Source organism: Pseudochaenichthys georgianus, chromosome 16, assembly GCF_902827115.2.
Source record: "Pseudochaenichthys georgianus chromosome 16, fPseGeo1.2, whole genome shotgun sequence".
NCBI classification, from domain to species: Eukaryota; Metazoa; Chordata; class Actinopteri; order Perciformes; family Channichthyidae; genus Pseudochaenichthys; species Pseudochaenichthys georgianus.
The window spans coordinates 10,513,221-10,540,714 of record NC_047518.2 but is presented as its reverse complement, the minus strand read 5'-3'; the positions used below and the strand labels follow the sequence as shown (position 1 = coordinate 10,540,714).

At 45.0% G+C, this 27,494-nt stretch overlaps 2 protein-coding genes across 2 annotated transcripts in view; one reads left to right on the top strand and one right to left on the bottom strand.

Annotated features, from left to right (window-relative positions):
- The window catches only part of LOC117461426 (TGF-beta receptor type-2-like), a 41,952-nt gene extending 21,589 nt beyond the window's left edge, over window positions 1-20,363 (top strand). The window contains exons 4-10 of the mRNA XM_034103287.2: window positions 4,743-5,035; window positions 5,124-5,372; window positions 6,114-6,227; window positions 6,496-6,633; window positions 7,528-7,669; window positions 17,428-17,555; window positions 19,107-20,363. Coding sequence (XP_033959178.1) covers window positions 4,743-5,035; window positions 5,124-5,372; window positions 6,114-6,227; window positions 6,496-6,633; window positions 7,528-7,669; window positions 17,428-17,555; window positions 19,107-19,367 — 1,325 coding nt within the window. The 3' untranslated portion in view covers window positions 19,368-20,363. The remainder of the gene's footprint in view (window positions 1-4,742; window positions 5,036-5,123; window positions 5,373-6,113; window positions 6,228-6,495; window positions 6,634-7,527; window positions 7,670-17,427; window positions 17,556-19,106) is intronic.
- Window positions 20,364-22,228: 1,865 nt separating this feature from the next.
- On the bottom strand, window positions 22,229-26,511 carry LOC117460624 (voltage-gated potassium channel regulatory subunit KCNG2-like). The gene is made up of 2 exons (XM_034102180.2): window positions 25,783-26,511; window positions 22,229-23,026 (listed from the first exon to the last, which is right to left on the bottom strand). Exons 1-2 carry the CDS (start codon window positions 26,509-26,511, stop codon window positions 22,229-22,231), a joined length of 1,527 nt encoding a protein of 508 aa, XP_033958071.1.
- Between the last annotated feature and the right edge of the window lie 983 nt (window positions 26,512-27,494).

Below are 27,494 nucleotides of genomic sequence, written 5' to 3'. Positions count from 1 at the left end.
TACATACATACATACATACATACATACATACATACATACATACATACATGTATACAAAGACAGAACAAATAAATAAAAAATTAATATAAAAAGAGACACAAGAAAAAAAAAAAAACAAAAAAAACAAACATACATTCGTAGTTCCCCCTCTTTCTCCTTAATGTAGTGTCTACACACTATGCTATTTTTTAGGTACATATCTGTATTTTGTGCCTCTACTGTAATATGTTTACATACGTTTGCATACATCTGAAGTGGAGTGTGTGGGAGAGAAACTCCGTCTGGAGGGAACACAGGGGATGTTAGCCTTTGCAGACCGTTTACATGCACACAAACCTATAACACCACAGGAAAGGGAAAACCCCAAAAAGCATAGGGCCCCTTTAATTTATCTACTACATCTGTTTCATTGATATTTGTCATGTTTCACTTTTAATGATACACCACAGAAAAGAGTCAAACTGTTATGCACTATTCCAAGCATTTGGAAACACACTAAAAGGTAATGGTGCACTTTTGTACTAATGTGATCTCCCTCAAGGAGGAAGGTGTCTATTCTGTGTGACCTGATAAGTTCACTAAAAGGCCTGGACAGAATTGAGGTGTTAATCTCGTCTGTTACAGCTTATCTGCGTTGTTTTCTATTCGGATCTAAATGGAGTCATGTGCTCTCATCCTAAGAGAGCTGGGCCTCAGTGACACACATTCAGACAGATGTCCAGATGCTTAGGAGGACACTAACAACGCCTCTCAGTCAGTGTTAGTCACACACGTGCTTTGGGAACTAGTTTAATTTGAAAGGGAGGCACTGATAGTAAATACTGCCCTGTCATGGTAACGTGCCTGGTGCGTATGCATTGTTTTTACGGCACGCTTCCAGGCAGCCAATGATCATAAGATTAAGATCGAACTGATTTATGTCCGCCATGGATTCATTTAGTCACACACTCCAAGTCATTCAATAGGTTATTCTGATATCCTTCACGATGAACGATATCTTCCTCGTGACACGATGTGGGGATTTTTGATGATATTCCGACGAAGGAAAAGAAGAACAAGAGATACAAATAAGACAACGTGTATTAACATGTCTTCTTGATACAGTGACAAAGAGGAAGAGGAGGAGATGGATACGGAACGATGTAGGAAAAAGTGTCTCTGTGCATGTTCCTAGATCTGAATCTTATTTGTATATTTCCTCACGAACTGTGGAATCTTGGCTTGCAGACACCAGTCATCGAGTCACACGGCTTTAGAGACATGACTCAAGCAGCCCAGCGAGAAGGCCGTGTGAGGGAAACAAAACATTTGAGATGGCGATGGAGACACAGAGAGGTGTTGGAGTGCTGGAGAGATGTAAGTCTTGTTTATGCAGCAGTGTGGGTAGTAAAGACAAAGCGTGGATGTGATGTCCCTTCAGTCAGGGTCACCAGCCTCCCTGTGGCAGGAGTCCTCCATGCCCCACCACAATATGATACCAGTTAAACGAGTTATTAATAAACATTCACCCGAGTGGAAACTCCACAGTGAAAGATGCTAAACAACTTGTAATACAGTCATGCAGCGACATATAATCAATACATGATACTGCACATAGGTCATGGAAACTGAAAACACAGTGTCACCTTATAGGAGTGCTACTGTACGCTGAACAACAGTCACCAAAAGCAGAGGTGGAAGAAGTACTCAGATCTTTTACTTAAGTACAAGTAGAACTACCACAGAATAGGAATACTCTGTTACAAGTAAAAGTCCTGCAGTCAAAATATTAAGAGTACAAAAGTATTAGCATCAACATATAATTAAAGTACCAGTAGTCGTGTGCAGATTGGCCCATTTCAGAATAATATCTATGATGTGTTTTATAATGATTGATCATGAAAGTGTTCTCAAAGCTGGTGAAGGTGCAGCTAGTCTGAATGGCTTTGTAGACTGCAGGGTAGCTTGTGGATTGACTCCAGGTGGAACTAAAGTCTGATTTAAGAGTTCTTGATTTTGTTTGCGCGCTATGACTTCATACTGAGCTTACATTTTTAAAGTCATGAACACTGTCTTTCTCATTTGTCCTGTATTTCTCTCCTAAAATAACTGGCCCAAGCACAGCCCCCCCCCCCCTAGTAAAATTGGTCTCGACCTGCTACTGGATGCCAAATAAAAAATATAGTAAAATATATATTTATAAATATTTCTTTGAAAGAGCATAAGACGGGTCAACACCACTGATCTTCTTAAAATGATTATGTTTTTGTATAAATCATCTTTTTACTTTCATTAATCATTGAGAGACAGACTGAGAGACAGACTGGGAGACAGACTGAGAGACAGACTGAGAGACAGACTGGGAGACAGACTGAGAGACAGACTGAGAGACACAGTACAAGTCAGTAACAATACATGTAACTTGTTGTTTAGTTGGACAGCCTGTGATGTGTGACTTCATGGAGAAGAGAACATGTTGTTTCCATTGAACAAGCCTGAAGAATGGCTGTGGTGGGCTTGCTTGTGTTGGACTGACAGTATGAGTGTTGGGAGGAGAATGCAGTATTCTGCATGCTGCATGCAGCAACCCAATTAGGTGTGTCCTTCAAAGACCTGCGCCTACATCACCACATTCCCTTTTAGTTAAGTCTCTGGAAATGGAAATGGGGAATTTTGGGAGGCGAAGAGGAAGGGTGTATCCAAAAAGGTTTTATGAGTGCTGGATCAAACATGGCATTAAGGGAATCCAGACCCTGTTTGTACTTTATACTATTTTCACTGTGATGGAAACAACTGGCAACACAAGAAATGGTTTTCATTTTCAGGCAGTCAGTGTACAGTACATGGAACATATTTGTCACAGATGTAGAAATCATCAAAATACTTACAAAACTGTAAGATCTATAAAACATGACATTGTCTGACAGCTGATCAGTTTTGAATGTTTGAATGGATACGAAGGAGCAGCCACAGCGAGCTGCTGCATGAAAAGCTGCTTGTGACAGGCTGCATGTCTGCAACCAAGTCCTCATCACACACTGCGGCTGAGTGGGACTCTGCTGGCCCTGTGTGCAACATCATATCTGACAGTAGTTGTTTATGGGATGGTGGAAAAATTACACTTTTTTCTTAATTTAAACCACCTGAGTTTTTTCTGGCTGTGTTGTAAGAACACACACCGTTGGACTACGGTGTGTGTGCACGTGTGCAACAAGTCAACACAAACCAAAAAAAGACCCAGAAAGTCACTTTATCCAAAAAGGAAGCGCAGAATAAGGCCTTTATTTCAAAAATAAAATAAGTAAAACAGCTGCTGCTATCAATACTTAGTGCTGGCAATAATAGCATTGGGGCTGGCATCAAGCGCATGGACAGGGTTTTTCTAGTTCAAACTAACTGGCATCATCAGAAGGTGATTCCACAAATGGACTGAAACTGAACAGCTATACAGTATATAGGTAATGTGTACTACACATATAACAGCTTTACCTGCAGCCATAGCCACGCCTTTTCAGTTATGTAAAGTAGTTATGTAAAGCTAATATTCCAAACCTAAATTCTGTGGTAACCCCTAACCAACCAAAGTGAGGCTAATGCTAGGCTACTAATTAGTTCTCTCTCAATTTGAAAGGCAAATGGAAGCTGTTACTTGAAGAACTGGGTCTGCATTAACAGTTTTCAAACTGTCCTAACTAAAATGACTTTGAGGGTGCGTTCACACCTGCCTTGTATAGTCCGGTTGAATCGAACCCTGGTGCGTTTAGCCACTTGGTGCGGTTCATTTGGGTCGGTGTGAACGCAGTCCGAGACCTCTTAAGTGAACTAAACAACCGGACTCTGGTCCGCTAAAATAGGTGGTCTCGGAACACTTGCTTGCGAACTCTGGATCGGTTCATTGCTGGTGTGAACGCAGTCCGCACCAAAACATAGGAAGCGTAGTATTTACGTGTCACAAGAACGCGGATATCTTCAAAATCTTTAGCGAAAGAGTCTTTCAAGACATCCGCGGTTGTTTAGTTAAAGAGTGAAGCAGAATTAAGTGTTGAACAGTGTTGTGTAAAGTAAAAATGCTCCGTCAACTACATAAAAGTAAGAACACCTGTCGTCGGTGAGACGCCCCTCCTCTGCAGAACGTCTCTCATTATGCTATAACGTTTTTTAACGGACGTTGTCTGATTATATAATCATATGCGCGGGCCGCTAGTGTCTGTTGATCTCCAGATTAACAGCAGCATGAGAATAACCTGCAGAAAGTGCCGATGCTCCATGGCGGAGGCTCCGGTAGAAATTTCCGGGATTTGCGCTTTTACCCCCTTAATGTCTGACCAATGGTTGAACAGCATTTCCGTGCACATGACTTGTGTTTAAAGTTCCGTTTGAGTTTTGCCCGTGTGAACGCAAACCGAACCTTCTGAAAAATGAAACGATGTAACAAACTGTGGTCTGGTGCGCACCAGAGAGCGGACTATTAGGTGTGAATCCACCCCGAGTGTTGTTCTTTAACTTTGCATTGTCTGGCAATACAAATGACTGGCAGTTCAAAGACCTCAATGGCAACAATATAAATAAAGATTGAGATAAAAGCTGTTGGTTTGACCCTCCTGTCAATCTTGTGCATAGTGAATGCATTAATCCAATAGTCCTGATGAATTATCTCATTGATTTCTCAAATGTTTGACCTTTCCAATTTTTGGTTTAGCTTATGAGACCCTTCATACTCTCCACGTATTTCATGGTCATCTTCTGCCTTCTGTCTTTTACAGTTTTGGATCCAACCCCAGACGACCCCCTGGTGTCGGTTCTGCTGGTGAGCCTGGTGCCTCTGGTGGTGATGGGGATTGTGGTTGTGGGAATGTTCCACTGGTACCGAGCCTATCGGCAGCGCGGGATCCGAGAGTGGGAGAGCAACATTAAGAAGCGCAAGCGCAAAGCTGCGGGGCTGGACTGCGACGCCTGCGCCATCATGATGGATGACGACGGATCGGACAGCAGCTCCACGCACGCCAACAGCCTCAACCACAACACCGAGCTGCTGCCTATAGAGCTGGAACTTCTGGTACAGAACTAGTTGTACTTCAGTTATTCTGTTATTTCCAAGTGAACTGAAATTCTCTCTAAAATCCTAACATTTGATCTTGTCCCAGGTGGGGAAGGGTCGCTTCGCCCAGGTGTACAAGGCCAAGCTGAAGCAGAGCACCTCAGATCAGTTTGAAACAGTCGCTGTGAAGATCTTCCCCTACGAGGAATACGCCTCCTGGAAGAACGAGAAGGACATTTTCTCCAACACAGACCTGCGACACGAAAATGTCCTCCATTTCCTGACAGCTGAGGAGAGGAAGGTGGAGAAACAGTACTGGATCATCACGGCCTTCCACCACAGAGGAAATCTACAGGTGAGGCTGATAGTGACAGGAAACCATACATTAGTGCGAGGAGGTATTTCAACTCTGCTGTACTCCAACACATCCATATGTTCTGTGTGCAAAATCTAAATTGGTAAGTGACTAATAATTAAAGCTGTCAGATAGAAATATCCCTCTGAGATGTAGAAATACAAAATAAAGTGCAGGTATTTTAAATGTGTACTTAAATACAGTACTTAAGTTAATTATAAGTTAAATTCCACCACAGGTAAACTGCAATTCCTACCGATTTTTTTATTTTCATTCCTAAGTTTCAGGAATCAGTACTCGGATCTGTAAAAGTACAAATACTATTTTTTAAGTACTTCATTATTGGTAAAAGACCTGATTTCAAAATGTTACTAAAGTAAAAGTACCAAAGTATTAGCATCAAAGTGTAGTACTCATTCTGCACAATGGCCCATTTCAGGATAATAAAAAGTACAGAAGTATTATCAACTAAGTGTACTAAAAGTATGAAAAGTAAAAGTAGGCCTACTCATTATGCAGCATGGATCGTGTACAAGGTAACAAGTAACTAGAAGTGTTAACGAAATGTAATGTCTTCAAAAGTAACATGTTTCCTCTAAGATGTAGAGTAGAAGTATTAAGTAGCATTTAATGGAAATACTCCCTAAATGACCAAAACGTCAATACTTGAGTAAAGTACTTTTCATCACTGGTTTCATCATGAATCAGTTTGAACCGTCCCATGTTCCCTGTGCCCTCCAGGAGCACCTGACTCGTCATGTGATCAGCTGGGAGGAGCTGCAGGTGCTGGGCATGTCTCTGTCCCAGGGGGTGGCCCACCTCCACAGTGACCGCCTGCTCTGTGGACGGCCTAAGGTACGACTGAGTGAATATATCCTGTTGACAGACAGCGTATCAGAGCTTAGAGATACCAACCATAATCACCATCGTCATGTCCAATAGCTACAGAAAGAAAAGCACCTACGCAAGTTCATGCTGTAATGATCGTCATTAAACAAACACTCTCGAGCCTGATTGGCCATTGGCTATTGTCTCGTGTAATGAACACAATGAAATGTCATTATATGTACATGTTTTGATTGAATTGGTTCTTTTGACGCCCATACTGCTGGTGTGCCTAAAGGTGCCCATAGTGCATCGGGACCTGAAGAGCTCCAACATCCTGGTGAAGAACGACCTGACGCTGTGCCTCAGTGACTTTGGGCTGGCTCTCCGATTGGACAGCTGTCTGACTGTGGATGACCTCGCCAACAGTGGACAGGTCTGATTGTATTCCTTTATAATATGACTTAAAGGTGGGGTAGGTAAGTTTGAGAAACCGGCTCGAGATCGCTAGAATTTGAAAATACACAACCGGAGAAAATCTGCCACTTCCTCACAGAGCCCCTCCTCCAACACACAGGAACGCGCACATGACCAATGAGGGCACGAGATAAGTTTGTGCCCCGATGGAAGGGTGACAGGCTGACAGGCCATCCAATCCGTTTAGCCGGGCCGGCTAAACGGATTGGATGTACTTTTTACAGCATTACGGCTTCTACAGATGACATTTTTTTATGGATTTTTTGTCAAAGCACTTCAGATATTCATTGCTATCGGGATGTTAAGAGCATTCCATGGAATATAATAAAAAGTGTATCTCGAGCCGGTTTCTGAAACGTATCTACCCCACCTTTAACACGCTTTTTATCATTCAACATGTGTTATCCACTGACTTAGTTTGCTGTTTTGTATTTGAGCAAGACGTTGGAGTTCTACCTGCAGTCTTCTAGATCAGAATAACAGCAAATGATTCAAAGCCTGCAACATCCCTCCCCTCCAGACTGTACAGTGTTCCATGTGTGGGCCATGGCGGTATAATAAAGGGAACTGGATACAGCGTTGAAGGCGGGGCCTGTCATTTCTAAGAAAGTTGCTTAATGGCGCATGAAGCCAACATGGCCTGACTCTCCAGAACAAAAGTACCCGTTACAGCCCCTCTCAGCTCAATCCAATGAATGGAGTCGGACTTTTGCACATCTTATAACTTTTAGGCCTTAATGATTGAAAGTCCCGGGGGCTTGTTTGATACAGCTGTTTTTATGTTCTTATCTTTCTACCTCATGACGGTAAGTGTTTGTGTGTGTACCTGTGTGTTAACATATCTGTTCTGCAGGTGGGCACGGCACGCTACATGGCTCCGGAGGTGCTGGAGGCCCGACTGAACCTGGAGAACATGGAGTCTTTCAAACAGACGGACATTTACTCCATGGCCCTGGTGCTTTGGGAGATGACTTCGAGGTGTGAAGCTATCGGAGGTCAGTTGAAGGGCAAAGTGTGATGTGATGCACGTTAACATGAGAGCACCTGCTGAGGTGAAGTGTACACCACATGACGCTGACAACTGCAGCGGTGCAGGAAGCTGTTCGGCCACTGTGAGGAAAGTGTTGACGTGTCCACATTCGTCCAGCTCATGTTCGCATTGCTCTCATGACACAAGTGTTAAAAAAACACTCTTGATACGTTTTACGGAGCATTTGCATCAACTTTTTCTCAAAATAAAGTTCTTTCTACATGATTGTGCATACTGTAGTCTTATGCACGCGCTTCCAAGCAAACACATGGACAGTGCATTCTGGGAATAGAATGATAAAGATGAAATGATAGGACAGGGCTTCCCCTCAGCAGAGGGAACTATTCATCTAATTAAAGATCTAATTAACTTCACGCTATGGAGTAGGTACTTTATTCATATATTCTTGAACAACTAAAACCGACATTTAACCCACAAACTAAATCTTAACCATCAACTCTTTGGACTGGACTAAGTGTCCTCACTTTCCAAACATGTAATCTGTTTCAGCACATAAAACTAAAACTAGATCCCACAAATATAGAAGTACACGCTTTTCTATTCCGTGCGGTCAGCCCCGCTCCCTCCGCCTAGTGGACTTCTGTAGACAGTCTGAGACTTTTGGAATGGGACCGACACATTCCAGCATGCAAGTATGTGTCTGTCTGTGTTTCTTTCAGAGAGAGGGACATAGAAACAGACGGGAGGTACTACAGGAACACATTCTCTGGCCCAGTTTCTACGCTGTGTGTGTGTGTGTGTGTGTGTGTGTGTGTGTGTGTGTGTGTGTGTGTGTGTGTGTGTGTGTGTGTGTGTGTGTGTGTGTGTGTGTGTGTGTGTGTGTGTGTGTGTGTGTGTGTGTGTGTGTGTGTGTGTGTGTGTGTGTGTGTGTGTGTGTGTGTGTGTGTGTGTGTGTGTGTGTGTGTGTGTGTCCTCTGTCACCATCCCAACAACAGCAGGCAGGATGGTGGATGGAAATACGACCCTGGGTTGTTGTTGTTGTTGTTGTTGTTGTTGTGAGTTAAAGTGTATTCTCTATGTGTCTCTGAGCACTTTATTGACTCATCCTGAATTAGCCTGCGGGCGTGGCAGGATCTGCATGTTCTGAGCTCAGGGTCAGGCAGGGTGATGCGGCGGGGCCAAGAGTTAGCAGCGTGCTAAGAGAACGCCTTGTGGTCCATGAGGGGAGACAGAAGACATGGGTCCATGAGGGGAGATAGACGACATGGGTCCATGAGGGGAGACAGAAGACATGGGTCCATGAGGGGGGACAGAAGACATGGGTCCATGAGGGGGGACAGAAGACATGGGTCCATGAGGGGAGACAGAAGACATGGGTCCATGAGGGGGGACAGAAGACATGGGTCCATGAGGGGAGATAGAAGGCATGGGTCCATGAGGGGAGACAGAAGACACGGGTCCATGAGGGGGGACAGAAGACACGGGTCCATGAGGGGAGACAGAAGACATGGGTCCATGAGGGGAGACAGAAGACACGGGTCCATGAGGGGGGACAGAAGACATGGGTCCATGAGGGGAGATAGAAGGCATGGGTCCATGAGGGGAGATAGAAGGCATGGGTCCATGAGGGGAGATAGAAGGCATGGGTCCATGAGGGGAGATAGAAGACATGGGTCCATGAGGGGGGACAGAAGACATGGGTCCATGAGGGGAGATAGAAGGCATGGGTCCATGAGGGGAGACAGAAGACATGGGTCCATGAGGGGAGACAGAAGACATGGGTCCATGAGGGGGGACAGAAGACATGGGTCCATGAGGGGAGATAGAAGGCATGGGTCCATGAGGGGAGATAGAAGGCATGGGTCCATGAGGGGAGACAGAAGGCATGGGTCCATGAGGGGAGATAGAAGACATGGGTCCATGAGGGGAGATAGAAGGCATGGGTCCATGAGGGGAGACAGAAGGCATGGGTCCATGAGGGGAGACAGAAGACATGGGTCCATGAGGGGAGATAGAAGACATGGGTCCATGAGGGGGGACAGAAGACATGGGTCCATGAGGGGGGACAGAAGACATGTCAGAGGTAGAAGAACAGTTTGATATTTGGAGAAATGAACTTTCGTGCTGAGCGAAACATGAGAGGTTGGAGACCCCTCTCATGTGCCTAGAGATGAAGCCAGGAGACGATTAGCTGGAATAAAGGGGACACATTTGGCTTTGTTCTGTCAATATTTCAAAACGACCAGTGGGTCCAACGTTCATTGATTATTATCTTATAACTGTGTCTATTCCAAACAGAAAAACATATACTGTTCCTTGCTGTAACTATTTCCAGTTGCAGTGACTTTGTGGGGTTTGGTCTGCTAAGAAGTGATGAATGGATACAGGAACAGTTGATAATTAGAATAGATAGAAGTTCTCTACTTGTGAACATTACACGTTATTGTAGTAGGGAGTTTATGAGAACCAATACTTCGCTAAGTTGAAGCCAGAATTATGAAATGATGGATTATGAAAAGCCAGAAGCGTGCAGTGCTCCCAGTACACCTCCAGGGCGTAGGCTCCTGGTTCGCAGTGTTCTGTAGAGTTGCACTATGCTGCGTGTAAGCTCTATTCAGTCAATACTGTGCGGACATCAGCTATAATGTTATTTGTATGTTCCTATAGTCTTGTTAAATGTAGGTTTTTGGCAATAAACGTGAAGGAATGCAGTTTATTTGAAAAAAAATCAAGACTTCTAAGGCTTTATTGTCCTGTGCACGACAGCTACTGTGCAGTGTCCTTTTGGCCATGAAGATCTTAAGTCTCAGGCTCTTCCGACAATGCAACATAAATATACATCAGACATGAGCAGAAAGAAGTCAACTGTAAACATGTAAAATAGTATGATCAAATAAAATGTAAAATGTAATGCTCTACAGTGGAATAAAATACTGCATATTGTAATAAAACATGAATAATAATATAATCCTGAGGGATTTCTTCCTGAGCCGCTGGGTGTGGAGGTCCTCTACGGATGGCAGCTCCGTCCTGGGGATGTGCTGTGCACTTTTCACCACCCTCTGTAAAGCCTTAGGGCTGAGGGCGGAGCAGAGGCCAATAGTCAGGATCCTCTCTAGGGTGCACCTGTAGAAGGTCAGGATGCTCTCTATGGAGCACCTGAAGGTCAGGATGCTCTCTATGGAGCACCTGAAGGCCAGGATGCTCTCTATGGAGCACCTGAAGGTCAGGATGCTCTCTATGGAGCACCTGAAGGGCAGGATGCTCTCTATGGAGCACCTGAAGGCCAGGATGCTCTCTATGGTGCACCTGTAGAAGGCCAGGATGCTCTCTATGGAGCACCTGAAGGTCAGGATGCTCTCTATGGAGCACCTGAAGGTCAGGATGCTCTCTATGGGGCACCTCTAGAAGGTCAGGATGCTCTCTATGGAGCACCTGAAGGTCAGGATGCTCTCTATGGAGCACCTGTAGAAGGCCAGGATGCTCTCTATGGAGCACCTGTAGAAGGCCAGGATGCTCTCTATGGAGCACCTGAAGGTCAGGATGCTCTCTATGGAGCACCTGAAGGTCAGGATGCTCTCTATGGGGCACCTCTAGAAGGTCAGGATGCTCTCTATGGAGCACCTGAAGGTCAGGATGCTCTCTATGGAGCACCTGTAGAAGGCCAGGATGCTCTCTATGGAGCACCTGTAGAAGGTCAGGATGCTCTCTATGGGGCACCTCTAGAAGGCCAGGATGCTCTCTATGGAGCACCTGAAGGCCAGGATGCTCTCTATGGAGCACCTGAAGGTCAGGATGCTCTCTATGGAGCACCTGAAGGTCAGGACCCTCTCTATGGAGCACCTGTAGAAGGTCAGGATCCTCTCTAGGGAGCACCTGAAGGTCAGGGTCCTCTCTATGGTGCACCTGTAGAAGGTCAGGGTCCTCTCTAGGGAGCACCTGAATGTCAGGGTCCTCTCTATGGTGCACCTGTAGAAGGTCAGGGTCCTCTCTATAATGCACCTGTAGAAGGTCAGGATGCTCTCTATGGAGCACCTGAAGGTCAGGGTCCTCTCTATGGAGCACCTGAAGAAGGTCAGGATGCTCTCTATGGAGCACCTGAAGGTCAGGATGCTCTCTATGGAGCACCTGAAGGTCAGGATGCTCTCTATGGAGCACCTGAAGGTCAGGATCCTCTCTATGGAGCACCTGAAGGTCAGGATGCTCTCTATGGAGCACCTGAAGGTCAGGATCCTCTCTATGGAGCACCTGAAGGTCAGGATGCTCTCTATGGTGCACCTGTAGAAGGTCAGGATCCTCTCTAGGGAGCACCTGTAGAAGTCGCAGAGTATCCTGGAGTCCATGTTGAACCTCCTCAGCCTGCGGAGGAAGAAGAGTCGCTGTCGAGCTGTTTTGGTGATGGTGGTGGTGTGAAGAGTCCATGTCAGGTCCTCAGTGCTGTGGACACCGAGGAACCTGAAGCTGCTGACTCTACAGTAGTCCAGTTGATGGAGATGGGGGCGTGTCCCCTTCTTTGTCACTTCCTGTATCCTGTAATCAGCTCATTATTTTAGCTGACATTGATAGGGGTCGTTGAAGTGTCCTACCTTCAAGATACTGAACACCAAATTGCTTTCGAAGGCATGGCCAACGATGTGTGTGACTGCTGAGTTGTTCTGTAAAATCCCTCTGAGTGGCTGCAAAAACTAGAAAAGCGCTTTATAATTGCAGTCAGTTCACATGAACCGTTCTTACGATGTACTTTGTTCTGCATCAATGGGTAATCAGTCTTTCCTTACACACTCTTTGCTCTGTGTCTTTCAACATACCAGATCCCAGACATGGCAGCCACAGAGGTTTCTCCTAACCTCCGGGCCACAAAGGTTTCAGACAGATAATCTGAAAAGGAAACTGGCGTAAACCACTCTCCGCCCCTTAGATTGGAAATACCATGCTTTAACCATGGGCCCCAGACAACCAAGGGGAAAGTGAGACTGAGGTTCTCGTTGCAGAAATATAGAATTAGAATTGGGAGGGATGAAACCCTCTGTAATGGTCACACATGCAGAGCACACGGCACACACAGGGACATGTGGCCTCTGCATTTAACCCATCCTAGTACCAGGAGTCTAGGGCTGCAGTCGAATAGTCCAAAAATCAGCTCCTAAATTCTAACCCTATCGTCTATTCCTTGACCTCTGAGTGAAACGTCACGGGGTTAAGGGATAGTGGACAGGAGAATTCAAAAGGACTTAGGAGAAGAGACTGCGGTGCTTTAGAGAATCCGAATGCACTTTCACTATCCGACGTGTTTATGATGCGCCAGCGGACGTCATGAATGTGCGTCTGCTGCTGTGGGGAAACCATGGAAACCACAGTTTTCTATTCAGCGGACTACAACATGGATGTTCAATAAGAACGAGGGACTTCTGTAAACTCATCTAGAGACTCTGCACCGTGCTCTGATGCTGCTTTGCTTTATGAACGTGGACAACAGAGAAACATATTCTTCAGGACCAAAGTTGGAATTGAAATAAAAAAGGAAAGTGAAACTTATGCTCGTCACCCTCTCCCTCCGGTCCACATTAATACAAATGATCCCAATACGTATGATTGTATGAACTATGAAAATATCTTAAAATCAATACAGATGTATTTATTATAAACGTTAGTCCTTAACATCTATCACTGTGTATATTACCATTCAAACATCTTTAAAAGTTGAACAAACCCCACACAGCTCAGTAAAGACTGAAATGTTGACTTTATTTGATCATTTCAGTAAAAACTAACGTTCATATTTCTCTTTTGATTATAATACTGATGAACGTTCAAAACAAAGCACTTTGGCAACTTACCACCTATGTTTTAAAATGCTTAATAAGCACCGTAACTTTCATGATATCATTTCTCCGTCATAATCGGTTGTTTCCGTGAACGGCCGACTGTTGAGTGACGGCAAATGCTGCGGCTGCAAGGCATTGTGGGGCAGAATTCTCTCCTCTCCTTTCGTAAAGGGAGGTCCAGTGGTTCCTAAGCTAAAGGAGGTTATAAAGGAAGTTTGAAACCTCCTTTCCTTTCATTTAGGCCCAATTCCAAACCACACCCTACCCACTCCCCCTCCGTGACGGAGTGAACTCCGTGGAGTGACACATGAGGCTCCCTCCTGTCAGATGGAGGGAGTAAATACAGAGGCAAGCTTTGGGACGGCCTCCCCTCTCTCCGGCAGAAACAGGAAATGCCGTAACTGTATGTAACAACGGTTTCAAATCAGCATCTCTTAGACACATTTTTTTTATTAAAATCTCAAATAAAACATCTTTAATTGTGTGTGGCGCATCCTCCGTGCGAACGCGCAAACGGAGGGGTAGGGTGTAGGGGGTGGTTTGGAATTTAGCCTTAGAGAATTCGAACGGCACTTATCATGGCTGCCACTGACGCACTTCCGGGTCATTTCACTCCGTTAGGAAGGTTCCTAAGCTAAATGGACTATTTGACCACAGCCTAGTACCAGGAGCAGTGGGCAGCTATTGTACAGCGCCCGGGGAGTAATGGGAGTGAGTGGGGAAGGGGGGTGTCCTGTGCCTTGCTCAAGGGCACCACGGCAGGGCAGGAGGTGAACTGGGACCTCTCCAAGTAGCAGTCCACACTCCATATTTTAGGTCTGGTCGGGGACTTGAACCGGCAACCCTAGACCTCCCAGTCCAAGCCCCTATACTGACTGAGCCACTGCCGGAATATGCATACAACCAAGGATACAATTATTCTCCTAGCTTTCAAATGTCCAGAGCTGCTGAAGGGACGCCGGCTGCACATCTCATATAGCCTCTATGTACTTCTCTATGTCCGAAATACCATCCAGAACTATGAGAGCATGACATTAGTGCTTTTCCACTACACTCTTGTTTTGATGTTGAAAAGCTGTAGTTTCAACCTTCTCATTTTAGGTCAGCTTGCTCTCTGCTGTTCTGTGTCTGTGTGGTATTTATACCAGCTTCTCGGCAGGAGATCTAAACAGCCCGGAGCTGAGCACAATACCAGTCCTGGAATAAATAACCTCAAGGGGAATAGGCTGGGCCCAGACTGGGTCCTGTTTTAAACACTAAGAGAGGGGGATGTTCCACATGTCAGAAACAGGAAGTGTGGGCCTGTAGAGTCAGCTTCTCTGCGCACAGTCCTGATGCCAGACCTCCAGCTTCCTGTTCAGAGAATCAGATCCCACCTCACCGGTTCCTGTGTTTGAGAAGGGGCTGACTTAAATACAACTACAGGATTTTTTTTTTAGAATTGATCAAACTATTCTGCAGATCAACATCAACCGAATATGGTATTTTGTTGATGTTAGCCAGCACAGGCATACAAGCTTGGGAGAGCTGTTTCTCCTGGTATGAGAAGGTGGTCCTGTTCTTTGTGTTTGGCTTCAACGACATTTCTGTGTCCAGATATGTTCCTGATTGTTGACTCTGCTTGTCCGAAAGCATTTATATAACCATCTCTACTTCAAATAATAACAGGAAAAGTTGACGCAAAGGCTCATCGAGCTGGAGCGACATCTTATCAGGTGGAGACTTCTCTGGAGCCAATCGGCCTCTCTCTGAATGTTGATTATTCTCTAAGTATTAGTGAATATGGAGAAGAGAAGGCAAAGGTTAGGCAAAGGCAGTGTTTCATCAAGTTAATTATCCGGCCATGACTTCCAAAAACATCTTCAGTTATCACAACATTCAGTATAAAACCATGCCCACTTCAAGTCTTCTATCCAAGTACAGATACATTAATATATAGTTTTGTTGGTTGAACAGATACAGGTAATAATGTCTTCTATACTTCAAGATCTTCATTCGGACAGGTTCAGGGTTCTCTGTTAAAATGGCCATGTCATCTCTCCAAAAATATATCTTAACTTTGTTGTGTTATCAAGTGTTCTTTCGATCAAGTTACCATGACACGGTGACGGTTCCAATTGACGCCTAGGCAGTTTTATATAAAAACAGTATGTTCACAGCTCCAGACTAAGAAAAATGATGGCAAAGATGTTGCAGATGGTGGGTCAGACCACCGTGGTCCAAATGAATACTTAAAGTGAGGGGATTCAGTAACTTAGAATAAGAGCAGACCCTTGTTTCTGAAACTAAAACATTTCTATCTAGCTCAAGTGGAATTTGAACCAGGCGTTGAAACACATTTCCCTAGTGGCAAAATGATGATACTACAACTTCCGTATCAGTCTGTGACGCCATTGGACCCAAATATACTTTTCCCCGTTGACTGATATAGGGTAAAAGACGTCTGTAAATCAGCGTATATACTTTTTAAAAAAAAAAGTTAACTTTACAGTCTGACCACTTGAGTAGCCCTTCGTCCAGCCAATCAATAGAGCCTAAAGGATTTGAAATGTGCTAAAAGGCGAGAGCTGGAGATCGAAGGTGGGGCTTAGGGAAAACGCAATGGTGCGACCGCTTTGAGCCCAGATACGAGCACTTTAACTCTCAAGAGACTCAGGCCATTTTGGCTTCATGCCCCACTGAGCCACTTTCATAGGATTGGATGGCGTCCAACCTCCAACGCTCTATCCATGTATCCTTAGACATCCATCCTCACAGTTCTGTCACATCTAAGACTGTTCACACAAGTTAACAAAAGTCAGTGTTTCACAGGTTGTTAAACACAGGACATAGACACAGTCAGATCAAGAGAGGGCACATGGAACATGATGCCTACACTGTTTGTCAGACATTTGCATATCATGTTCATGTCTCTTTTCACCGCAACCGTGTGACGAATATCTTAGGGGCTCCAGACCGACTGCAGCTGTTGTGAGTTTGGTTTCATGAGGGCTGGACCCAGTCCCGGAACTTAGTTTTTAATTTTTCATGGTTTCAGCACTCTCTCTTGTCCCTGCTGGTTATTCCAGGATATGAACCTTTTATTTGATTTGGTGTTCTGTACAGTGTGAGGTTGCAACTCCTTTCTTGTTAGCCAAAGCCATTTGTTGCTGAAAAGATTGATTGTTCAAGTGCCAGCACATGAATGTTCCCCTTATGTAAACATGTGAAACATTTCATTTCCCATAATCAGCATTATTGCTGCCACAAATGTTGAGGCTTATAAAACTTACATCTCAGCGCTATTATATATATATAGATTGATATCAAGCCACGATGCATTTACACTTTATAATCACATTAACTCAGCACGCCTCCAGCTTCACTTTTTGCTATGAAGTAGCCCCACTATGCTTTTTGGGCTTTCCCTTTCCTGTAGTGTGTTACTGTATCGGTAACACACCCTGCATGACACGCCTCCATTGGACTCCTTTGTTAACTTTCATAATATAGTGACATCACTATGTAAACAACTCCCTTCTATTGGCTAGCGCTCCAACACGTGATAGACCAAGGGGTGGGACCTTTTCTCCTTCACATCTCTAAGTGGTTGACCAATCACAACAGAGTCGGCCAGCTAACTAATCAGAGCAGACTGGGCTCTGGTTTCAGACAGAGGGTGAAAAGAGGTGCTGCAGCACAGGCAGTATGAGAAAAATAAAGAGCTTTTTGAACATTAAAGCATGGAAACTTACGAACATATTAAGTCCTCTTAAAATAAAATGTACACTGTGCCATAAACGATGTGCTTGTTTTGTGTTCCTGTTGGCCAGCGTATCTACAGCTTCTTTAAATCATAATGGCAAACACAACATGACATAAAAGAAGGACATGTAATACGTGAGACTCAGGTGAGGACGTGCAGACGTATCTGATGCTGGTTGTGTTGTGTTTGCAGAGGTGAAGGACTACGAGCCTGCGTACGGCTCCAAGGTGCGAGAGCACCCCTGTGTGGAGAGCATGAAGGACAACGTGCTGAGAGACAGAGGCAGACCTGAGATCCCCGACAGCTGGCTGCAGCATCAGGTGGGACACACCGCTCACACACACACACTGCTCACACACACACACACACACACACACACACACACACACACACACACACACACACACACACACACACACACACACACCGCTCACACACACACACTGCTCACACACACACACTGTTCACACAAACACTGCTCACACACACACACTGCTCACACACTGCTCACACACACACTGCTCTCTCACACACACACACACACACACACACACACACACACACACACACACACTGCTCACACACACACTCTGCTCTCACACACACACACACACACACACACACACACACACACACACACACACACACACACACTACTCACACACACACTGCTCTCTCACACACACACACACACACACACTGCTCACACACACACACACACTGCTCACACACACTCTGCTCTCACACACACACACACACACACACACACACACACACTGCTCACACACACTGCTCACACACACACACACACACACACACACACACACACACACACACACACACACACTGCTCACACACACACTGCTCACACACACTGCTCACACACACACTGCTCTCACACACACACACACACACACACACACACACACTGTTCACACACACACACTGCTCACACACACACACACACACACACACACACACACACACACACACACACACACACACACACACACTGAATTAAATACAAATGAGTTTCCACATTCTGAAATGCACTGACAGAACTGTGAGACCAGAAAAAAAACATGTTTTGATCGGATAATCAAATCCTTCATCCTTTTTTCCAAGACAGCGTTTTAGTTCTGAGCGTTGGGCTTGCTTTGTGCTTCTGAAGCCTGTGTGAAGGCTGATGCATGGAATCAAGCAGACATCTTTATAATGATGTCATTCTAATTGAAACACACCCCATCCTAACAGACTGCTCTCAGCCCCCGCACCGATGTCAGGACATGTTAGATTAGCAGTAAAGGATTAAATACTTTATTCCTGCAGCTGTCACAGCTTTATATAGCTGCAGCCATCTGTGCACCGGGCATAGGAAGTACTCGGACCCTGTACTCAAATACTCAGTTACAAGGAGGTGTCCTCGGTTCAAAGTCCTCAAGTAAAAACAAAGATTATAAGAAGAAGACATAAACATCAAAAGTCACATCTCATCTCATCTTAGCTTATTTTATCTTATCTTACAGTAGCCTATCTTATCTTAAGAGAATGAGGGAAACACTCCCCACCAGGATTCTTCCTTGCCAACAAGTTTGTGTCACGGCTGACTGTAGTATAGGTTTTGGTGTGTGTGTGTGTGTGTGTGTGTGTGTGTGTGTGTGTGTGTGTGTGTGTGTGTGTGTGTGTGTGTGTGTGTGTGTGTGTGTGTGTGTGTGTGTGTGTGTGTGTGTGTGTGTGTGTGTGTGTGTGTGTCCATTCTGCATCAAAGTAACTTGAGGTTGTTCGACAACATGCAACCTTCACAACCATCAGTTCAAGGCGTGTTGCTTAGCATGCAGTCTCACACCCCTGCTGTGGTGCTCTCTCGACAGGGCATCGCGGTGATCTGTGCCACCATCATGGAGTGCTGGGACCACGACCCGGAGGCCCGGCTCACCGCTCACTGCGTCGCCGAGCGCATCTCGGAGCTGGAGGACGAGATGGAGAAGCTGTCCAGCCGCAGCTCCTCGGCAGAGAAGATCCCCGCCGAGCTGAAGATCCCCACGGACTTGGAGATCCCGGGGGACGAACAGAAAATCACGGGGATACAGGACGTCATAGCTGTGGACTGCTCTGTTAGTGACGAGAAGTGACAGGAGTCGGGACATCTTTATGAGGGGGATTTTCAACAAGGGCACTTAATCTGCTTCGATGGGACTGAAGGTTCCTAGGGAGCAGGGACCCTGCGTCCCACACTCTCTTTCTATCCCAGCAAAGAGCTTTTGGACTTGTGAAACATAGCAGCTGGCCTTAATTAGCGGAAGAGCTAAAGAGCCATAAAGCAAAAGATAACTGGAAGCGTCCAAAGATGTGCCTTGCATGGACACAAAGAGTCAGACTCACTCTTTGAGGAATAAACAGGGCGATAACTATTCAACCAAAGACATTTGATGTGCACTTTAACATTGTTTTTCTTATGCATTACACATGCTTGGTCATGTATGCTAACGTGCTAGCGGCAAAGGAGGTTTTGCCCATAAGTGTCTTCGTGTGTCCGATTTTGAGCCGGAGTGTCTAATGATGCTGCACTCCATCTTCACCAGCAGGAAACCAAAGAAGTGTGTGTGTGTGTGTGTGTGTGTGTGTGTGTGTGTGTGTGTGTGTGTGTGTGTGTGTGTGTGTGTGGGGGTGTGTGTGTGGGTGTGTGTGTGTGTGTGTCTGTGTGTGTGTGTGTGTGTGTGTGTGTGTGTGTGTGTGTGTGTGTGTGTGTGTGTGTGTGTGTGTGTGTGTGTGTGTGTGTGTGTGTGTGTGTGTGTGTGTGGAAGGAAAGTGTGTGTGAGCTTTTGTGTGTTTTTACCCAGCTAAACCTGTTTGCCAGAGAAACAAGCACAATGTACATAGAGACCATACCTGTACATAAGAGGGATATCAACCAAAAGGAAATGTAATCCTATACTTACCTTTGAATGCAGAGAATAAAAGACGTCACAGACATATTTTATTATTGTTTTTCTATATCAACAGGAACGTTGGCCAAAGAGATGTTATACCCTGCCTTACATACAGTTTGTGTCATTTGTAAGATATTGTAAACCCTTTATGAATTAAAGATATGTCTGTATACTGACATTCTGTTCGCAAACCCTTTACTTCTACTACGTTGTCCACTTCCTGTCTGGCATTAGCTTTGTCCAAGTTTGCTCATTTGACTTCTCTCTCCTCATTTGTAGTATTACTGTTATCACACACACACACACGCACGCGCACACACACAAACACACACACACACACATTATAGTTTACCTCATCTCACGTACATTTTCTGTTGAAGATTTTAAAAAGCTTGACATATTTATTTGTAAGATGACACTAGTGGCATCACTTCTACAAACTGTAAAGTTGGTTCTCTTGCCGTATGTCGGATGTCTATGAGTTTATCAGCTCCTCCAGAGACATTTCCTTTGAACTGATCATTCAAGGCTTAACAAAGAACAAATACTTCACTTTTTTTATTTGTAACAACATTTTACAGATAATACTTATGCAGCTTTAGTAAGTAAGTCTTGTAATGCAATACTTATGTTGTTCAAGGCCTTCAGCAGGGTGAAGGTGTCTGGGCAGGCTGGGTTAAAGAAGACATGTGATGCTAGTTTTCAAGTTCATATTTATTGTGTTCCTCTCCTATGACATGCTTACATGCTTTAATATTCAAAAAGCCTCTGTTCACCCTCTGTCTGAAACCAGAGCCCAGTCTGCTCTGATTGGTTAGCTGGCCGGCTCTGTTGTGATTGGTCAATTGCTTGGAGAGGTCCTGCTCCTTAGCCTATCACGTACAATGTGCTGTAGCGCTAGCCAATAGAAGCGCTAGTGTTACATAGTGATGTCATTATTACTCCCTTTGGAGGAAACGACAGGATTGTAGCCTTTGCGGCCCATTTACATGCATGCACAACAACCTACTACAGGAAAGGGAAAACACCAACAAGCAGAATGGGGCCTCTTTAAAGTCTGAGTGGTGGTCGTTGTTGGGGTATTTCTGGAATCACTGACTTTCCTCAGAGGCAAACATCCAGTGTCCAAAACATTATCTGGCCTCTCGTCAATTATTTGACAGGCCTCAGAGCTGCAGGCCTGCATCTCCTCTGTGTGGGCATTACCTGCAGTCCTGTTTCTTCAGGTCCTTTCCAAGTACAGCCTTGGTATGATTTACTGTGACTGCAGTCTGCAGGGAAACACATGTTCTCTGTCCTTAATTGACCTCCACAAGTTTCCAAACAGAGCATGATGGCTGTATAAGAGCACCTCTTTCCCCATACTGGGCAAAATCCAGCAAACGATCAAACTTGCCTGATCAATAACTGTACTGCTTTTGTTCAAAAGTGATGCCTACGTGTTTTAGTTCACTTTTTGTTCAGAAGGAGACTGCAGCTGGCTTGACATATTGAATGAAATTCTTCCCTTTTTCACAAACCCAGTAATTCTTGCTTTTCTTGGTAAGCCCCAAAACTCCTTTTGAGTGACAACATTTTAAGATGACGGTAGCCAATAAATGATGTCGCTAAGAGGCTAAGTTTGGCTCATTGCTGTGACACTTTCCAAATAAGCAGTCTGTGCTAGAGTTGACTCCATGATATTTAAAGAAAACAAAGAATAAATAAAGCGAGACCATACAGTCAACAGATCATATCTGAACCAAATCATCTCGTTGTCTTTCCAAACAAGCCCGGCACACAACAGGTGGACTAAATCACTAAAACCACACACATGTGACAATAGCTGGAAATTATAGCTTACAAATGTGTGTGGTGTAAATAAAAAATTATAATAATACAAATAATAAACAATGGCTAAATAAGCATTTTGGCTCCTACAATGACTTCTCGTAAAAATACTTTGGAGTGTAGCTGCAGGAATCTGCTCTTAACCACAATAATGTTACACAGATGTTTTAGCAAGGGTTTACATTTGGCTACAGTATCTGATGTCACTGGAGGATTGCTTTGTTATGTCTCTGTTACAAGGTAATAAGACGAGGTAATATGTCTCTTTCTGGACAGTTATCCGGCCAACTGTCTCTTTCTCTCAAGCTCTCCTCCGCCTCGCTGGCCAGCTCGTGGCCCCTCTCCTCCTTCCACAGCCGGTTGTGCTCCTCCTTCATCTCCCTGTAGGTGTGCTGGAACGTGTGGAAGATGGAAGTGGAAGGGAACGACAGAAGGAGGATCCCTGACAAGATGAGGATCAGTGTCACCACTTGGCCCGGTACGCTGCGTGGCACCATGTCGCCGTACCCCACCGTGGTGACGGTGATGATGGACCACCAGTACGATGCTGGGATGCTGCTGAAGCTGACCATGGGGGACTTGGCGGCGTGGGGGGCCAGCTCACTCTCAGCCAGGTGTATGAGTGGAGAGAAGAGAGTCACAGCCATGCACACAAAGAGCAGCAGCAGGCCGAAGTCCGTCAAACTGCGCTGGATAGTCATCCCCAAGGTCTTCAGACCCAGAGAGTGGCGGGCCAGTCTCATGATGTAGAGGATCCGCAGGGCCCTCATCACACGCAGGATCAGACCCAGTTTATCAAGGGTGCTCTTTCCTGTACCGTCCTCGGTGTCCCCAACAGGCCCAGACCTGAGATCCAGAAGGGAGACGTAGAAGGGCAAGATGGCAACAGCATCGATTATGTTCAGAGGGCCGCGGGCAAACTCAAGCTTGCTCTGTGTGTGGAGAAATCTCACGAGAAACTCAATGGAGAACCAAGCCACACAAACAGACTCCACCACAAACAGGCTGCGACACTTTTGGGAGCATTTACCCTGTGGAGAAAACACAAGAACAAGATACAGGGTGAGTTTTCCAGGCCTTGAAATTAGGCATATTATCGGGGACTAGTTTCATGCTATGAAAAATTATCATATACAGTATGAGCTTTAACATTCTAAAAAGTTGAATGATTCTTCTAAATAACATTGCATAATTATAAGTTCCTCCCAAAAAGCCATGGTATGTAGCAAAAGTGCATGGAAAGGTAGTTCTAATTAATGACACCTTCCACTTGAGTGAGGTTACCAATCAATTCATTATCATTTGTTTTGTAACAATTTATAATTAGAGTAGGCCTATTGATGGAAACTGTAATTCAATTATGATTTATCAGAATCATCATTCAAAACTCTCAAACTTTTCAGTGGGATGAAATAATTGTATAATATGTATAAAATACGTCTTTTTTGACGCATCTTTTAGTCATGCTGCTTTAGGCCTACACTGCTCCTCTCCTGCTCCCCCTCTCCACCTGTGTGCATTCTTATACTAATATTCCTCCAGTGGGCATGTGTGTATCTGTTTGTAATTGTTAGCATAGCGCTAACAACAGCTAATGGCTAACGGCTCTAAACCAAGCCCCCAGGAAGTGCGCCGGACTCAGATGAAAATATGCGTGCTGGCCAAATGGCGGTACTACACTTCCGTTTGGTTGCCAGGCCCGGAAACACTTTTTCCCATTGATTTACATGGGGAAAGAGTGGTCTGTAAATCATTGGATAATTTTGGACAGGCCCACTTAATATGCGGCATGTATCGGCCGGCCGGCAACGAAAGTATGTTACTTAACAAAATTTACATTAATGTTATTTTGGACCATTATTCATATAGTTATCACATTACCTGAGCAGCCCTTGAGTTGCCTAGAGCAAAATAGTTGCAGCATATATTTATTGATTTTAAGGTTAACAGATCATAGATGCAATAACATTTTGACCCAATTTGCCTGACTTGACGCATGGAATAAAACATGGGCGTAGGAAGCATCCTCAATGTGGGTGAGACAATTTAACAGGGTGTGTGGGCAGGTGGTGGACCTCACCTCCTCTAGGGGGGTCCGGGGGCATGCTCCCCCGGGAAGATTTTTTTTTTTTTTTTTTTTTAAATGTTGAAGTTAAAAGCATCAATCTGGTGCACTTTGAGAGCAAAATTAGGGACTAAATCTATGGATAGGCCTACATCTCTCAACACCCATATGAAACAGAACTGTAAACAGATTGACTTTTTCTTTCAACATTTATTTGAACAGCAAGTGGAGGCAAAAGTGACTGCACCCAACACAATAAACCTGCTAGCTAACTAGCCTAAACTCAGTAACAGAATGTGGGCAAAACGTTCTTTTCCACAGCAGCGCGACCTCTGACAGTACGTCCACACAGCAGCTTTTCAAAAATCTTGGAGCTGGGCGTGTCTGACAGCTTGGGGATTTTTTGCGAGCAATGCGACCAACAACCAATCACATGAATCTCCCGCCCCCGACATACAAAGCAAAAAACCCCGGGGACTTTATGCGAGCAATATATATATAAACTCCCCAAACAGGCGAAAGCCTACCAGTTTCACCCACTGTCTCTGCCACCTCCCTCCATGCCTGGTTCCTCCGGTTTGTATCCCGTTAATAGTTCTGGTCGTAAAGAACCGGGTGATTTGCTACCGTAGTTTGGAATATGAGGAAATGAACTGCGGTCTGGTTCTCCCTGCTTACACGCGGTTTGATTGGCTTGCGCTTCTACTGTCAGATTTGCATAAACGTGTTTGATTGGCTGACGCTTCCAGCTCAGCTTCAAAAGTTGAACATTGCTCAACTTTCGAATCCTGGAAATCCTGGAAATCTTCGCTTCGCTCCCCCACAATGCAGTTCGGCGAAAAGCGAGGCAAAGTGACGTCATCCCCATTCAAAGTCAATGGGCAGAGAAGCGTTGGAAGCGGTGGAAGATTCGTCTAAAGCTGCTGTCAGACGTCACTTCCCCCTTTTCTATCCTACGGGTACAGCCACTCCCCCTGAACCCCGTTTCCCTGCCAACCCCCCCCCCCCTCCCCTATGCAAGCCCCTCCCTCTGAACCCAGGGCTCGCTCCAATACTGTATACTGTATACACAATATATACAAAAACGCCTTTACACTTTGGAGCTTGTTTATCCATCTGTAAGCAACTGCCAGCTAGGTCTCTCAGTCACTCACTCCTGATCGTTCACTGCGCAGTGACAGCTGCTACGGGCCTGATGTGTGAAAGTGAAACTATCTGATAGATCAGGGGTGCCCAACCAGTCGATCGCGAGATGTGTCTAAAAATAGAACAACAATATTCTGTTTTATCGTTAATGTCCTATAACATAATCTTCCTGTGCCAGAATAATGCATTTGAACGCATCAAAGCTTTGTGATTGGCCGGCGTGACCCCATGTGTCCGGGCGTGGCTGGTGGGCAGTGCACTAGTTAGCTGAGTTGTCCGTGTCAACAGGAGTGACAGTCCGCACACACACAAGACGGCAATTATGGCAGAAGCAAAAAAGCCCAAAATATATAATTTTCACTCCGAGTGGGAGGATGATTATTTTTGTATCTATTCCAATTCAAAAAAAGTTGCGCATGCGCTATGAGCGCACATACAGGGTACTTCACTTTGACGTGTGCAAAGAGATCATAAAAAAATGCTATGTGCTGTAAGTATTTTCACTAGAATCTATAATTGACGATAATATAAACCCACTCATTATAATTTGACTGAAATACTGTGGTTGAAACGTACCATGGCTTCTTCCTCTTGCTGGTCTGACATGGAGCTCATGCACAGGCTGACCACAGTGACCACCACCATGGAGATGGACAGGAAGGCGAACAGCTTCCCTGCTGCCCCTGAGTGAGGGTTCTCCACGGCTTCTCCCAGCATGCTGAACAGGCCGCCCTGAGCCACAGAAGCCCTCAGCGCCCTCCGCCTCTCGCGCCACTCCTCCTCCTTGCGCTCGTGCTCGGCCAACTCTTCCACGCAGTGGATCACCCGTTGGCGGCAGCAGACCTCCATCTGTCCTAAATTGATGCCCCAGTAGAGCAGCTCAACGTGCAGGGCCACATTGCAGACCTCCCGCAGCAGACGCAACTTCCCTTTGGCCAGGAAGTTGAGGATGGCCCTAAAGGCCAAAGGGTCACGGTCGAAGAAGAACTCGTGTCGCATCTCGTCGTAGTCATCACAAAACTCTGCTATCTCCCTCAGGGTGGTGCAGGAGCGCAGGCGACTCAGGCGGCTCTTGGGGAAATCCTCCAGGGTGCTCCAGGGGAAGGCGTACTGGATGCCCCCCACGTTGATGAGGGCCTTCTGGGAGGGGTTCAGGTAGAGGCATGATGCCGCGGGGCCACAGAGCAGCTGAGCCCGCTGAAAGTACAAGCCTTTGGCTGTGGGGGTCTCTTCGTCTAAGAAGATGTGGCTATCGCTGTCCTCAGTGCTGAAGGAGTCATTCAAGTCAGCACTGATGACGGCCATGGTTTGGAGAAGATCAGCACTGTAGTTACAGTATGGGCTCTGTTCTGAGATTTGAATACAAAACCTGAAATGATGGAATATATTGGTAGTAAATAAATGGTTTGAGATGAATAATGTATGAAATACAATCTTCCAACCAGCTTTATGAAATATTCGAATGACCTTTTGACCCCAGCAACCCCATTTCAGCCAACTCGCTATGATAACAGCAAACAGACATCTGGCAACTAGTTGGTAAACATGATTTAGCAGCTAATGAGCTACAAGCAGGCTTAGGGAGTAATGGATTACATTTAAATGGATGACATAATCAGAATACTAAAAACTCAAAAAGCGCATAGAGTTTGTTGTAAAAGGATCAGATGTTATCTCTTCTCTGTAAACCGTTCTGCAGGCTAATACTTTCAGTGTGAATCTATAGCCTACTGCCTGAATCTGCTTTAAGGTTTTCACTTTCTTTGCTTCATTTGTTCTGTTTTAATTCAGCAGGTGAACCTATATGTTCATAAAATAGTGTGTGTGAGCTTAACTGTGTGTATTAAACTAAAACGGAGCATCTTCTGTCCGCTCAGATTTTATTTCTGCTTTTTTAAACTGTGGTATGTGCTCATGTGTTTCAGTGTTGGCGTATAGGCTACTGCCCGGATATGCAGAATTACATATGAAATACATCTTACTGATATTGCTTTATAACTTTTGTTTATTTGCATTGAATTTGATATTGAGATAAACCAAAAATACCAAAGGGTATTCAGGTTAATGTTTACAAAAATGACAATAAAAAGAGTATTAAAAAAAACAAAATTTACATTTTTACAGGCAACTATAGAGATTGTACAGAATACATCTTTAAAGTAACCCTCCAAACCCTGATTACAGGGAGACAGACAATTGGATTAAGATTCATCATGAGTCCAGATACCCAAATGCTAATGGTGCTCATTATCAGATCAAATCATTTTCTAATATGTTAGCATGTTCAT